The 14,858-nt window shown below is 39.3% G+C and overlaps 1 protein-coding gene and 2 long non-coding RNA genes across 11 annotated transcripts in view; 1 reads left to right on the plus strand and 2 right to left on the minus strand.

Moving 5' to 3' along the window:
- LOC125696575 (uncharacterized) overlaps positions 1-6,121 on the minus strand; it is a 51,263-nt gene extending 45,142 nt beyond the window's left edge. For 5 of the 6 annotated variants that reach the window (XR_007378424.1, XR_007378422.1, XR_007378421.1 and 2 more), the window contains exon 1: positions 2,307-6,121. This is a non-coding gene — a long non-coding RNA (uncharacterized LOC125696575). The remainder of the gene's footprint in view (positions 1-2,306) is intronic. The other variant, XR_007378420.1, reaches the window with a different exon arrangement.
- LOC125696571 (von Willebrand factor D and EGF domain-containing protein-like) overlaps positions 1-14,858 on the plus strand; it is a 168,961-nt gene that overhangs the window by 65,294 nt on the left and 88,809 nt on the right. For both annotated transcript variants that reach the window (XM_048952370.1, XM_048952371.1), the window contains exons 8-11: positions 53-126; positions 6,180-6,450; positions 9,051-9,229; positions 12,107-13,041. In XM_048952370.1, the coding sequence (XP_048808327.1) occupies positions 53-126; positions 6,180-6,450; positions 9,051-9,229; positions 12,107-13,041 (1,459 nt within the window). The remainder of the gene's footprint in view (positions 1-52; positions 127-6,179; positions 6,451-9,050; positions 9,230-12,106; positions 13,042-14,858) is intronic.
- The window catches only part of LOC125696577 (uncharacterized), a 191,408-nt gene continuing 182,894 nt past the window's right edge, over positions 6,345-14,858 (minus strand). For 2 of the 3 annotated variants that reach the window (XR_007378425.1, XR_007378427.1), the window contains 3 exons: positions 11,009-11,136; positions 9,327-9,523; positions 6,540-8,389 (listed from right to left, as the gene is read on the minus strand). This is a non-coding gene — a long non-coding RNA (uncharacterized LOC125696577). Of the gene's footprint in view, positions 6,429-6,539; positions 8,390-9,326; positions 9,524-11,008; positions 11,137-14,858 lie in introns of those variants that run through there. The other variant, XR_007378426.1, reaches the window with a different exon arrangement.

Below are 14,858 nucleotides of genomic sequence, written 5' to 3' on the forward strand. Positions count from 1 at the left end.
GAAGAAAAACTGCTGTGTAGACTGTATTCATTACGCATTTCATTTTAACTAGGTCACAGTTCAGGACCTCCCAACAGGGAACTGCTACTCTTTCACTGATCCACACATCATCACGTTTGATGGATGGTGAGTATTCTGCTTTGAAATAATTTGGCTCAATTACTGCAGTTTTCAGTTTCTGGATATAGAATGCATTTGGTTTTACATTAGAATATCAAAAGAGTGTTGTATTAGTTTGTTTATATAGATTAATGTTGTGCCTCAGTAACACACATGGTTTCCTTTCAGCTGTTTATATTCTTTTTAACAAAAGAACTGGAATTGGATTAATCTTGAAATTGCAATGGTTTTGAGAATGAATAATTTTTATAAGGCCAAGGTCAGGCTCCAAACTGCTCTTTAAACAAAAGTGTCATTGATGACTTCAGGAGGGTTTCTATTCCAGGTGGCATAGTGTTAGAGGTACCACTGCTTCACTTGGGTGAGCCATTATGTCCCACTGTTAGGACCACACGTGGGAACAGCCTGTGTCCTTCGTAGGAATTTAGTAAATCCTGATAAAAATTCCCTCAGTTTAAGGATGTTTTTGTATTTTCCTATCTATTTGGATTACCAAATCTGCAGCTGTACCTCTGCATGGAGTTGACAGTCACAGTCACAATCAGAAAAAAGTAGATAAAAAGGGATGTATTGTCTCAGATAAAAGAAGTTCGGTGAATATGAAGGGCAGATATCAGCAAAAGTGTGCAAAAAGTTGCAAAAATAGTTTTACTTCCCTCTGTCTTGTCCAGCATCCTCCTGCATAAGCTGCTTGGAGACTTAGTGAACCAAAGGTAGTACCCTGTGTTTTTAAAAATCTGAACCTTAGCTATTCAGTGTAACAGAAAGTTTTTAAAGTTTGTATCTGGTACATTTGAATCGAAGTTACTAATATTTCAGATCACATTCCATTTTGTCATTCTGCCATTAACCTCCTAATGGCACAGATAATGACTTTATGAGCACAGCGTCCACAGGGGCTCAGCAGGAGTGATATTCTAATTTTGATATTCTAATGTCCCAGTTTCAATCCAGCATGCTCTGGAGGCACCAGCATGTATTTACCAGAACATGAACTCTAAAATGACGTTAAAACTGAGGAAATCTCTCGATTAAATGAGGACAGTGGCTCCTTTAAAGGCTTACACAATTGCCTCAAAGAAAGATGTTGCCTAAACTGAATAGTCTCAGCCAAGAGATTACTTCTGCACACTTTTCCATTTGCCCTCCTTCTTTGATGCATATCGTCTATAATGTGGTCAAGCTTTTGATTTCTAAACATAAAGAGGCTGAGGAAGAACTAAGAGTGGCACACAGATATCCACATGCTTCTTGGTATCCGCCATTATTTCAACTCTATATATTAAAAAAAAAGTTAGAATATTATTTTAGAACTCTCTAAACATTTGTTTTGTAAAATATTCCCTTCTGATTTAGGGCCAGGACCGGACAGGGACCTAACAAGCCATCATGTTTAGGAAGTCATAAAATTACTTCTTGGCATGGTGGAATGCTCTCAGCCATGTAGAATATTTTTACATAGCTTCCATGGGGAAAAAAAGGTCTAAAGTAATATAGAGAAATTTTATTTGAACAGCTGAGTTTGGAACCCTGTTACTGACAGTACACAGAAATGTTTCCAAGCAATTTACAATTCCATCTGAGCACAGGGAGTTTGGGAGCACCCATCCTTCTGTGGCATCTTGCCTTGAGGCAGCAAAGACCCAGGAACACCTGGCCCTTCAATAACCACACGTTTCTTCACTGTGGACATTCATTACTGCTCTGCCCAGAGTAGCTTTAAATGAGCCACCTCAATAACCAGGTTATTTCACTAAGATATATCATTTCTTGATACTCAGCCAAGTTTCTTACCCATCATTTCACCGTCCCATTACTCCTACTTATATTCCCATTTATTACTGTAAATAATATCTGTTTCAATTACTGTAATGATTATGCTACCCTATTAGTTGTCAGTTAAGCAACTTCTCTGTGTGCCTATCCAAAAAAATGTTGTTAGGAACGATTTTAAAACGCTGTATATGGGGTGTGGGGAATGCAATACCTGTATGTGTCAGGGTACAAACTTACAGTTTATAGACAAAGTCTGACACAGAGCTATGGATGTGAAGCATTTCCCTTCGTCATGATAGAGCGTGTAGTGGGAAACTACCAAAACTGCCTCTGAGGTCAACAGCAGAGCAACCAGTAAGCAATATAACCCAGGGAAATCACTCCACCTAGCATCCTGTAGGTCAGCTTACCAGCTCTGCTGCTGTGGCAGGATGGCCATCTGTTGCCCCTTTGGCACCTCTTCCATCCTCTCTCTGTGGAGTCCTGGGGAAAACCTGTCATATGGAAAGCAAGAGAATGTATGTAAATAGGGAACGCTGCAAAAAGCAAAGCAGTAGAAGTGTTTTTTACTCAGATAGGCAAAACATAAACACATTCCTGCCTTTCATAGGTTTGCTTACCTTTTTTGATTTTTCCACCAAAAGATGGCAAAGAGAAGGGAAAATACACAATGGAGGCAAGCAAGAATGGAAGCAGACAGAAAAATAGAAAAATTCAACCTTTGGGATTCCAAATAATAGTTCATTTTGTAACATCTATAGATATACTTTCAATGGTTTTTAATTTGACATACTGAACTCACAGTGCATCTAAGATAGTTTGTTGTTCATTGCATAACTGAAATACCGAACTCACACTTCTAATGACAGCACTTCCCTTTGGTGTGCTTCTGGCTGGTGCGCTTCTGGCTGGTATGCTTCTGTAGAAATATTTATCTTGTCATTATTTTACTCCTTTGACCAAAAGAAAAGATGGAAAATCAAGGAAGAATCTGTTGTATTTTTCATGTGAGCACAATCAATTTCTGTATATTGGTGCATCGGTGTGAAACAGCATTAATTATACTAGCTAAAATCCAGAGAGAGCTCTTCCTTTTATAGTAAAGTAACTTCTAAATTAAACAAATGTGAAAGCCTGGTAAAGCAAAAGCATAACCCTCATTATTAGTTATGGCACAGTATAAACATAAAAGCTTTTCCTGACATAAATTGTAGGTTCTTAAATGTAAAGTGAAGTATTAGCTTAAAACTAAATATGGAGAAAATCCTTGTAAGGCAGAATATAAAGAGGGAAATATTCCTCGCAAACTATATATATCATTCACATTATATTGCATCTTACCTTAAAAAAACCAACAACTTTTTAAAAGATTTCTCACACACATAAACCCATCCATCAATATTGTAACAGAAAGAATGACTCCATTTCCTCATAATGACAAATCCCTGTCTTGTAAGGCTTCATGCTTGTGGCTGGCATTCATTTTTAACAGCATTCATTACAGCAGCCCACAGATAAGTTCTGGTCATGATCAGCCCTCACAGAAGTATTGCTCTTTCTTGGTAGCCTGTAGAAATTACCCAAGGATCCAATGGCTGCTGAAGATAACTCAACAGTCTCTGAGAACAACGCCACCAGTCTTTACTGATAAGCTCTGGAATCAGAGGACATCCTTCAGCATCAGCCAGTCCTTCCTGGGGTCATAACTAGAGTAAAGTACTTCTTACTTGTAAGGAAAGAGGGAGTCTTGAGGGATATGTCAACAAATAAACATCAACAAATAAGCAAAACTTTGGAGGAAAAACTTCAGGTGAAGCCCCAGTAACAAGTGAATTCATAATAAAGATAGCTTGGTGGCAATAGCATATTGCATTAGTTATTCTAACGCTACTAATAGTAAGGTTCTTGTGTACTTCCTTCTTATCACAAACCAACAGAAACAATTCCTACAGCATCTCACAGACATAACAAAAGACTTAGGAGTACTTTTATTTACTTCCTTGGTTTGAGTGCACAATTTGAGACATGAATTCACCTCAGGGCAGGAACATGATGCACTCTTTGAAAAATACATACGTGAGGAGGGAGGAAGCCACATCCAGTACACCCTTTACTATAGGCAATTAGGGAAGCAGAATGGGAAGTGCACTATGAAAAGTAATTCAGAAACAAGCAATAGTGCCTGGGCACAAAAATATGCATAGCTCCCCTTTTGCAAGACCTCCAATAACTTCATGATTTTAGCTCCACAAGTCTGCAATTTGATTTCTCAAATGTTGTCCAAAGAATCATTATCACAATTACAGTTGTATAAAAACCACAAAAGTTTACCTGATTACATTCAATTATCCATTTGTGTAATTCAAAGGCAGTTGAAAGCTCCAATTTAGACACCATCACAAGTTTGTTATGTGCTGTACAATCTGTCATGACTTAACTGAAGGACTGTGACTTCCAATAGCGTTGGACTGGCTCCACTGTCAGTGCTTATTAAGCAGTAAATAACTCCCATTGCTGGAATGTATATGCTAATACAATCTTATTTACCAGATATACCTGATTAATCTGGATGCAGCCATTTCTATGCATTATTTTCCATCAGCCTCTCTAAACATCTTCCTCCTAGGCTCTTCCTGTTGAAACGTCTGGTCAAAGGAAACTGAGAAAGGTGATCCTTGTTAAATTCCTGGCTTCCCAGTCTTTCCAGTGTAGAGGTCCAAATGCACTTGATTTTACAAGACTATCTTTTATGTTGCCCTTAATTCTAATCAGTCTTAGCAGCAGCATCTGCACAACGTACTTAGGATTTATGTACCTGATTAGAAAATAAGATGAGGCAAAACCATTCAATATCATATCATTTTACGGCCAACTTCACTAAGTTTTTCAAGATGAAGTATAATGTCAAATGTGGTTTCTTGCAGAGAAAAGCAGTTGGAATTTAAATTCTTGCTGCGTTTTCAGGTACATATTTTTCTATGGCTTTCATTCTAGAGAGAAATAAAATTCAGATATATGCATGTTAAACATTCTTTGTTCTTGAGCCAAAATACAACAAATTATTTTCTCATCTGTACAGAAAGCATTCACTGACTGAAAAATTATCGATGTTTTTATGACATAGCTTAAAAATAATCCTGTTATTCAGTTTAGTGGTTGATTTTTTTTTTAATGTTCAGTTTTACATTTTCGTTTTTACTGGAAAAAAAACAGAAATGCTTATGACTTAGTTTCCATTATACTTAGTTTCCTAAAAATGAAGTTTAAAACTAAGTGCAGTGCCTTAAAAGGAAGCAGAAGAACCTGCTGCTTTCACAGATGGCAGCTGTTGGCTTATGTGGAGAAATCTCCAACCACATATATAAAAAATACAGCCCCTATTTTCTTTACTTTTAAACATCACATGGCAATAAGGTAGAGTAACTGTCAAACGAGGTCACAGTATGAGGAAACAGAAGAACAAGGGAGGGATGCTCTTGAAGGTCCTATTTTAGAAGTTGTATCAGGAATGCGCAGAGGGGAAACACTTGCAAAATTGGTTTGCTCAGTTAGAGCAAGGAATTTCGTAGAGAGAAGAATGAGAGGATTGTTCCACATCATGCAATACGTTGTCTGACAATCCATTTAGAGAGGAAGCAATGGTTACAATGAAATTCTTGGGAGGGGAACCAACTTTGTTTTCAAGGGCTTTCAGCTGTAGCTCTTCCTCCTCTCTCAAAGTGTTCAAGGCCAGGGTGGATGGAGCCCTGGGCACCCTGGTCTAGTATTAAATGTAGAGGTTGGCAGCCCTGCATGTGGCAGGGGGCTTGGAGATTCGTGATCCTTGAGGTCCCTCCCAACCCAAGACATTCTATGATTCTGTGATTCACATGAAATGCCCAGACACAGTCAGACTAGAAAAAGTTAGTAGTTAGTCGCATATGAGGTTATCTGTGCATTGATTTTTCTTTGAAGAATATTGTGCTGTACAGCATCCAGTTAGAACCAAAACATATTTTTAAAGTCCTGGGAGCAGGAATTTCTTCCCATTTGCTTTTTTCAATTGTTTATCCTTTTTATCCATGCCCGTTGCCATAGCAGCAGCTCACAGACAGCAACCAGGTTTTCTCAAGAATTCTTCTACACTCCCAATTAATAACAGCGACTGCATCATCTTGCTCATGGTACTGGAGAGATGCTTCCACGTCCAGGCCTTTCCAAGGCAGGTGCTGGAAAGGCTCGTACATCTGCTCCATGTGGATTCAATGGGTCTCTAAACCCTGGTTTTGTTTCTCCTTGTTTAGGCGTTACGATAACTATAAAATCGGCACCTTCCTTTTGTGCCAGAGCACGTCACGGGCATTCGAAGTGCACGTCCGTCAATGGGACTGTGGGGGACACCACTCTGCCACTGCCTGCAACTGTGGGGTGGCTGCATGGGAAGGGAGCGACGTCGTCCGCCTGGATGCCTGCAATGGGCACTTTCGGGACAGCAGGCCGCAGCTCAGCATCCAAAGTACTGAGGCATCACCACAGGTCAAAATCCTAACGTCCTACGGAGGGAGAAAGATAACAGTACGTGGAGATTTGAGTACTCCCGTTGTTGTCGTTGTTAAAAACGTGAGTTTAATATTTCTGAATCATTAACGAAGCTGCTGCGAAAAGTATCCATCTGAAGCCATGAGAGCATCAGCAGCAAAATGTACGGGAAAATGAGACACGGGAAGAAGCTGGTGGAAGCGTTGGTTTAACCAACTGTAAAACAAACAAAACAAGGATTTCCAGAAATTTCTCAGAGATGCATCAGAGTGCCAGTATTGCTGCTTACCAAACTGCTCTTGGTTCGTTCATGCTAGGTACTACTGAACCCACAGTGCAAATTTTGTTTCAGAGCTTTACGATGTAGACATTGAAGTAAGTTTCACAGGTAAAACAACGCAGTCTTAGACAAAGAGCAAGGCAATGTTAGCCAGATACAGACAGCACTCAAAAGCCATGAAAATGGGCAGCAAACGTGCAACATTTTCTATAATTTAAAGTATTTGCCTAAAAACCTTATCTGACCATAACAAATTTTGCATGATGCATTTTGCATCATTTCTTCACGCTAATCCAGTGAAATCACTGGAAGAATAAGAGTGGGCTGTACCAAGGGGTTTGGTGGGGAGAAGAGGGGGGAAATTACAGCCAGGAAGATAATTTTTATCCTAAAATTTTATCATCAAGATTTATTGCCAGAAGATATTTTGGGTAAAGTTAGGTTCACAGCAGAGCCAGAACGCTGCCAGGGACTGCGTGTGTTTGGCTGTCCTTACAATCTCTTGGAAAAGATCTTGATGAGGTAGTAATTGAAATTCTGTTAATTACAGAATAGAGAAAAAGCAGAAAGCAAGCTGTCATTTCATTTTGCAACTGAATGCAATACAGTTACTGTTTTATTACTAGAATAATTGCAACAAGAAACCCTATACTCATTTGCACCTCAGGTAAGTTTCACTGATTTCCTTTGTGTTTAAAATAAATTAGGACACCTCTGGTATGTAAATAGGAATGCTGCCCTGATCTGAATGGAATTGTAGACAACAAATATGGTCCCTGAGTTACCACCATGAGCAGTGTACCTCCATTTGCTTAGCATCACTCCTTTCTGCAGTGGTTTTCAGCAGCCCATCACCTTCTTCTCTTTAAACTAAGGTCTCAAAAAAATCTTCTTCAGAGTTCCTGCCAGCAGTTTTAAATCCAGGTGGTTTAAGAAAACCAGGGCTGTGGTCAGCTCCTCCTGGCAGATGGTTTGCCTTGCCCAAGGGCAGCAGGAAAGGAAGGGCTATGGACTTCTGAAAATAAATCCACCTGGAAATACCCATTCACACAGCACAGAAGGTTGAAACAGCAGGTTTGACCTTAAGGATTTCATAGATGGCCTTGTGGGAGATGCTCATCCCAGCAGGAAAGCACATAACTCAAAGGTTTTTCAAAAGGAGGAAAACAAACACTGCCCAACACTATGTCAGCTGCAGTTGTTCTGCTCTGTGTATTAAAACAACTGGCTTTTTAAGTTCCCTTGGAAAGCAAAACATACAGCCAAGGTCTCAAGCTCCACAAAAGTGTTCTCCTGGTTGAAAAGAGGGCTGAGAAGCTCAAATGAATAAGATTGTTATTTATTGCAGCCAAAATGTAAATCTGGGTTCCAGCACAGAAATACAAACGTAAGTTATTCACTTCTCACAGATATTAGTAGGTTTGGTTTGGAAGAGAGTATAAAGGACCAAAAAAATACAGAAAAAAGCAATGGGCATTATTTGGCTGAATCAATTATTCTCAGCCAGGAGTGATTTAAAAAAACTAAGATATTTAGAAATCATTGTAGTGAGATGTTTCCAACCATTTAATGTGCTTTTCAAAATTAACTGGTAACATTTAATTGTGGATGAAAGTATTAAGGTTACTTATCCGGATAGAGAACTCTTCCTCCCACTCCCAGCATGGATCAATTTCACAATCATTTTCTTCTTACCTAGTAAAACAAAGCAAGCAAACAAAAATACAATGCAGTTGAACAGATTTGTTCCTTTTTTTTTTTTTTTAAATTTGTTTGGACCACCAATCTGAAAAATCCATTATCTGCACAGCTACTTCTTTGTCTTACCCTCACCATTTTTTTTCTTTTAAAGGTCAGTATAAGCCTACCAGAAGTTCTTTAATGAGAAAATTGCTTTATCTACTTTAAAACACAATCATTTTCTGGGTAATCCAGCCTTGGAAAATGAAATGATTTTTCAGAGGGAAGAAAGCTGTTTTTCAATACTTGGCAGTTTATCTAAAAGAAATGATTTCCTGGCAAAGACACGAGGGTGGCCTATTGTCATGGAAGTCGCTTGAAAAATTATCTTGTAACCTACCAGTGGGAAAATCTCAAAGAATTTAATTATTGCTTTAAAAAGGAAGTCCTTATGCGGGTTTATGTTTGTGTAACACTGTCAGATGGTAGCAACACGAGAACTGAAAACAAGTTAAATAATAGCACAAATAAATAGTCGTTAATGCATCTAAGCGATCTTAAATAACCACCAGCATCACCAAGTTTCTGCCCTGAGATTTTCATTTATAGAAAGGGACACTTTTAATTGCCTAAAAATGCTCAGTAGTGGCTTCACTGTTTTTTTCTGTCCCTTCAGATCCTATTCCCTTCAGGAGCGTTCGTTCGAGCCGATGTGAGCGAGTGGGGAATGGGCTTGACAGTGAGGATACCAAGCAGTGACTTCAACAGCACCAGAGGTTTGTGTGGCCTCTTTGATGGGATCGGTCACAACGACTTGAACAATGTGCCTGAGGAAGACTTCATAGAGGAGTGGAGGTACAAAGTGAGAAAGGATGACAGGCTGGGTGATGCCCTATAGCAGTTATTCCAGGGATGCTGATACACTTACTTCATTATGTACACCCCTAATTACCTGGAATAGAGATCAGCTTCATCAGACAAGGAAAGCCTGGAGGCCCATTATCATCCAAGCAGCATGGTGGCTGGTTTTTCAGTCAGCACAATGAGAATCAGCAGTTACCAAGGAGAAGTTTTATATTCACGAGTCATGTCAAGTTAACAGCTGTGTTAAGATCCCACTCAGCTGTTAAAAAAGGATGCAGTTCTCACCTGCAGTGGAAAATGTAGATAATTGACAATAGGGATTAATTAAGGGTTTGGTATTTCACTTGTTCTTTTATTCCTGAACACTAATTGCAATATGTGAGTATAGGTTAAATGTTACATTTTGACAGTGTGTGATAATATATGTACCATGCTAAAAGTTAATATCTACTCCACTGATGATGGTGGTTGGTTCAAAAACCTTGAACTTCCTGAGAGAGATTGTCTGGAACCAAAATCAGGAGTCCACACTTTAATTCCATATTTCTGAACTCAAAACACTCCTAAAAGGTGTTTCCAAAACTGAATTTTATTTTTTTTTTTTGGCTGTGTACGTTTGCTTATGAAGTATGTTTTTCAAATAAGAAACAAATAAGGTGGATGTGGCCAGTTATGTTTACTTGTGAAGATATCTCAAGATCAGCTCGTGCTGTGATAGTCATTTCAATTCAATATGGGAAGAACGTGTGTGAAAACTTGGCACAGTTGGATCAAATCCTAACTGTAGTCTGATAGCTAGGTATGCAACTTAATGTTCCACTTAATCCGTGCATGGGAACTTAGCACACAATAAATGCAACAGACTTTAGACTCAGAAAATTTGCTCAGAAAATGAGCAAATACTTCAACCACATTCTAGATATATTCAACCAGCCTACATAGCACTACTTAGAAATCAACAGCCATCTCTAATGCTTTAAAATTATGAGGATGAATCAGGCTTGCTTCTGGGATGGCAAAAGGAGAAACAGTTTGGTGCAAGAATGACAAACTTCCTCCTACCTGAAGATAGGCTAACAAGCAGCTGTTCAAAACAAGTTTGTTGAAAGATCAGAAGCCAGAGCAGAGCATACAGGAATTCACTTATAAAACAGCAAGGAATGCACTAGTGCTTGGCACATGTGATGGAGGGTACCTTCAGGAATGGTATGGGAAACTGCAGCTATGTGAGAAGGGCAAGTGGGGCAATGAGTTTAATTTTGCAGTACTGCCAAAGATGGAGTCTCAAGGACTCTTCAGAGCCAGATTCAAAAACCAACTAAGCCAATGGAAAGGCTACTACTACATCCAGGAGAGACTAGATCGGTGTCTGATCCACCAACGGAGAAATGATGCAATAAAAAAATACAGCCTGGAGGGTCACTGTACTGCTGCTGCTTTTAATTTCATTTTAAATGACACTAAGCACGCTATGTTTTCTGCAGCACCTGAAGCTAGGATGATTGCTCACCATCTGATAGCTCAGTTTTTTCACTGGCTCCCTCCTTTCCCAAGCAGCTGAAAACAGATGTGTTTTAAACATTGTCTTTCCGATGCAATATTTAAACAATAAAACAGTATCAGAGCTTCCCAGTCTCTAAGGAGCACGTGAACAAGGAAGAGACAAATTTTAAAACATATATGTTAAGTAGATAGAATATTTTTTTTCATACTTTCTGCAGTTAGTTATAGAGAAATCAGAAACACCACTATTCTCTTTGGAACTCTTACTCTCTATTAGCATCCAATTCGCCTTGAAATATTTGCTTTCATATCTTCTTTGGTTATGGGCAGGAAAAAGCAGCATTTCTTTAGTTATCTCGTGCAGAAGTCCTTCCCAGCTTGCAGAAGTGTATTCCCTGTAAGAAAGCACAGGGGTTATCAGGGCCTCAAGCCTTTCCAAGGCATACATCCCTATCACATATGCCATCTTCAGTATACATTGTCAAAACTGTATAAAGCCAAATCTGCTTTCCACAACAGTATCTAGGGTTTGTCTTACAATGTTGACAAATGCTTTCAACCTTCCTGAACCCTCTATATTTTGGCTGCAAGACAAAACTGATGCCAAAATAATTTACATTTTTGGTAATGTTTCAAATTTGTCTGGAAATAAAGTGCTGCCAACTATTGAGACAAGAAGCATATCTTTTTCTATGAAGCTTTAGGAATTCCTCTTGCACTGCACAAATAAGATCATGAAATTTCCAGAGAAACTTCAATCATGGCTGTTTATTCAAACTGAACTCTCTAGAAGTTCATCCATCATTAAAGTGGTAGTAAATTAAAAAAAAAGGAGAAAAAAATCACCTTTCATTACATGATATACAAACCCTATGATCAAAAGAAAACTGCTTTGTATCAAAAGAAAAGCTCAAAGAAAGTGCCATTAGAGGTCAGAAATGAAGTATGCCAAGAAAAAAGAAAAAGACACAGAGATCCAACTCTTAGAGGAAATATTCTCCATTCCCCAAGCTATATCTGAGTCACACTCCAGACGAATCCAAAGTCTTATTTCATGTCTGATATGCAAAGGGCAACCTGTACCTTAGAAAAAGTCCTGCAAAGTGACATCCCACTATTAGGCACTGCTCCAGCAAAGCACTTAAGCATCTGTTACCAAAAAGTTACAGTTTAGTGCTCAAAAATGTACAGAACAACTCAAGAAGGGCATAAAAAACTAAAGAAAACAAAGATTTAAGCATTTTATTAAGTACTTTGTTAGACTGAATTTATATATTCCTGAACTTTGGGAAAGAAAGTTTATCTAGCAGTGTAGATCAATTTGTTGAGTTTCCTCCCTCTAATCTCGCTGTATTTTTAAACCAGAATACCTCCAGGGAAGAGTTTATTTGACAAAACTCCAGCATCTTCAGAGGGGAAGCAGAGGAAAAATTACTGCAGATGCCAGAAGGAGAGCACAAAGTCCATGCCCTTGCTAAAGACGCTGAATGCCTTTCAGATGCAATCTCCTGGTTGTCATTACGATAATGTGGATTACACTTTTGCAATTCCATATCTGGATGTTACATCAGAGTTTGTCACTCACTCAGGCAAAGAGTTTGCTTCAAGAGATGATGAGGAACGGTCGCCCAAGTCTTTTGATCAAAGATCTCTCCCTAAATCAGCCAAGAAGCGAGGTAGCCGTGAGGAGCGATTAAAACCCTTCTCACATCATGCTTCCATGAAAAACAACAGTTCCCTTAACTTTACCAAGCCAACAGAAGAACTACAGAGACCAAAAAGACAAGAAAACTACTTTGAATACTCAGCCCTTCACCCGTTGCATAGCCCAAGCCAGACAGACACGGAAAGCTTTGCCTATTTTTTCCCAGAGGATTATTTTGAAGGGATTCGGATAAAACTCCCACTGGGATGGCCCACTCCCAGCGGCCTAACCTCTGCCAAAGCTCAGGAGATTTGCCACCAAATTCTTGCAAATTCCACCATTGGCTTAGCGTGTAAGTCTCTGCTGGGAAAACTGATAGATGAGGCCATCAATATATGCATGTTAGATCTGCAGCTCAAGGATGATGTGGCCTGGGTAAGGGCACTGATAGCGCTTTTGGAAAATGAGTGTGAAAGACGAGTGCTGAGGCACAGAGGTGAAGTGTTTCGTGTTGGAAGTCAGCCAACTTCTACCCAGGAGGAAATCCTTACCATTCTCCGCTGTCCTGCTTTCTGTAATGGCAATGGACAATGTACAGACATGGGCTGCCAATGCTTTGAAGACCACAGCTCTTATGATTGTAGCACTGCCAGAAGTAAGTAAAAAATTCTGTTTGTTCCTACCCTAGCCATCTTTCCATGGTATTAGAGTTATTAGGTAGAACATCTGCACAGAGTTGTTTGTTCTTCAAACGGTGCTACCAGTGAGATATTTGATGAATTAGTAAGCAGTTTTTGACCTTGAAGAGCTGATCAAAACATGTGGTTGGCTGGTCCTTTGCTTTTTCGCCTCAGTAACTTTTTAAAAATGGATTTTACAAGTCCCTTAGCAAATTGGTTTTGCAGAAGTGATTTTCTTTACATCTGATCTATCACCAGCGTGCTGACAAGCAAGTTTCTGACAAAAAGAGGGTCCTGTTCACCTTGAGGTCAATATTCATGTTAACACTGTACAGATACTTTTTTTTTTTCTTCCCTGATCAACAAAGAATAAAATGTGAAAATAATTTTATACAATGTATTAGTTAAAAGAAAATAAAATTACATGACAGAATGAACAAGTAAAATGGCCAAAGCCATAAAATAACCACAGAACCTATCTGTAGGTACTCTATCTGAACCTATAGACCCGATTAAGCAAATATTTTTGAATCACCTGACCATTACACAGGTGACTATCCTAGATTTGTTTCTTCTTTACTGTACAGCCCCTCAGTGGATAAACCTAAGTCCAGTGTGAGTACTGATGGCACTTGAAACTTAGCACACGTATAAATGCCAGCATTTCTTTCAAAAGGCAAGCCTTGCCTCAGCAAACCCCATCAGCTTATGCTCAAAGTCACAAAGGCTCGGCCACGCAGTCAGGTTCCTGCAGCTTAAGGAGAATTCTGTAGCTAAGCTGAAATAACAAGGTATGCTCCTTCATCCATCCCAAATGTGAAGGAAAGCCTTTTGCTGTGTTGCTGAGCCTACTGGACATTATCCTATTTTTAGGATAGTGAAAGCTTCTATCTAAGGTCTGTACCTATAAGCCATAGCAATATCTCAAACAGTCCTGGAGCTCAGCAGCACATCTGGTGCTCCCAAGACACTTACTAGCTGGGACAAGATTATCCATACTCTTCACAATAAACACATCTTCATTGTGCTGATTTAAGTGGCTTTTTGTTAATGGCATTTGCTTCTTGTTAATGGCAAACTAAAATTTATAGGATCATTTCCTACCTTTCCTAAACTTCTGAAGAATTCATTCTCATTCACATAGAGAATTGACACCAGTGACTGAAAAGCAGTCTGAGCAATTTTGCAATAATTATTCTATATATAATTCAATGTTTAACTTCATTCTCTGTGATAGAACCAGGGGAGGGGAATTGCTTAGAGCAGATGTTTAAATTTTATTTTGCTTTTCTATGGTTGAAGTACTTAAGATTAAAGGAAAATAACTTCAGTATGACCTTTCAACCAGAAGCTAATGGCACCTTGTCTTCTTGCTGCCTCATCAACTATAAACAAGGGCAAAGCCCAGAACATACCCTGGTACTGCACTGGGAGGAGAGCATTGCTCGAGTCCTCTTCTCCCAGCCTCCACTTTGTTCAGTGCTGAGTGAGAGCTGTCCTAAGGATACTGAAGTTTGTCACTGCATTCTCAGAGCAGCCTCAGGCTAAGCCAGGCAATAGGGTGTGCTCTCTCACACCCTGCAGAGACCCCAAACTGTAACCCCACAGCTGCCTCATTTGGACTCTGTGCCCAGTTAGCACTTCACTGCAGCATAACTCACGTGAGGACAGCTTTGAGACTTAACAGAGGCTCTACAAAAGGCACTTCTCTCAACTCATTCACCAGGTCAAAGAGTGGTAAAATGATCCATGCCTGTTGCACGTTATGTCTTAATGCCACCTCCCCAAAGCT

This window comes from Lagopus muta, chromosome 8 (genome assembly GCF_023343835.1).
Source record: "Lagopus muta isolate bLagMut1 chromosome 8, bLagMut1 primary, whole genome shotgun sequence".
NCBI classification, from domain to species: domain Eukaryota; kingdom Metazoa; phylum Chordata; class Aves; order Galliformes; family Phasianidae; genus Lagopus; species Lagopus muta.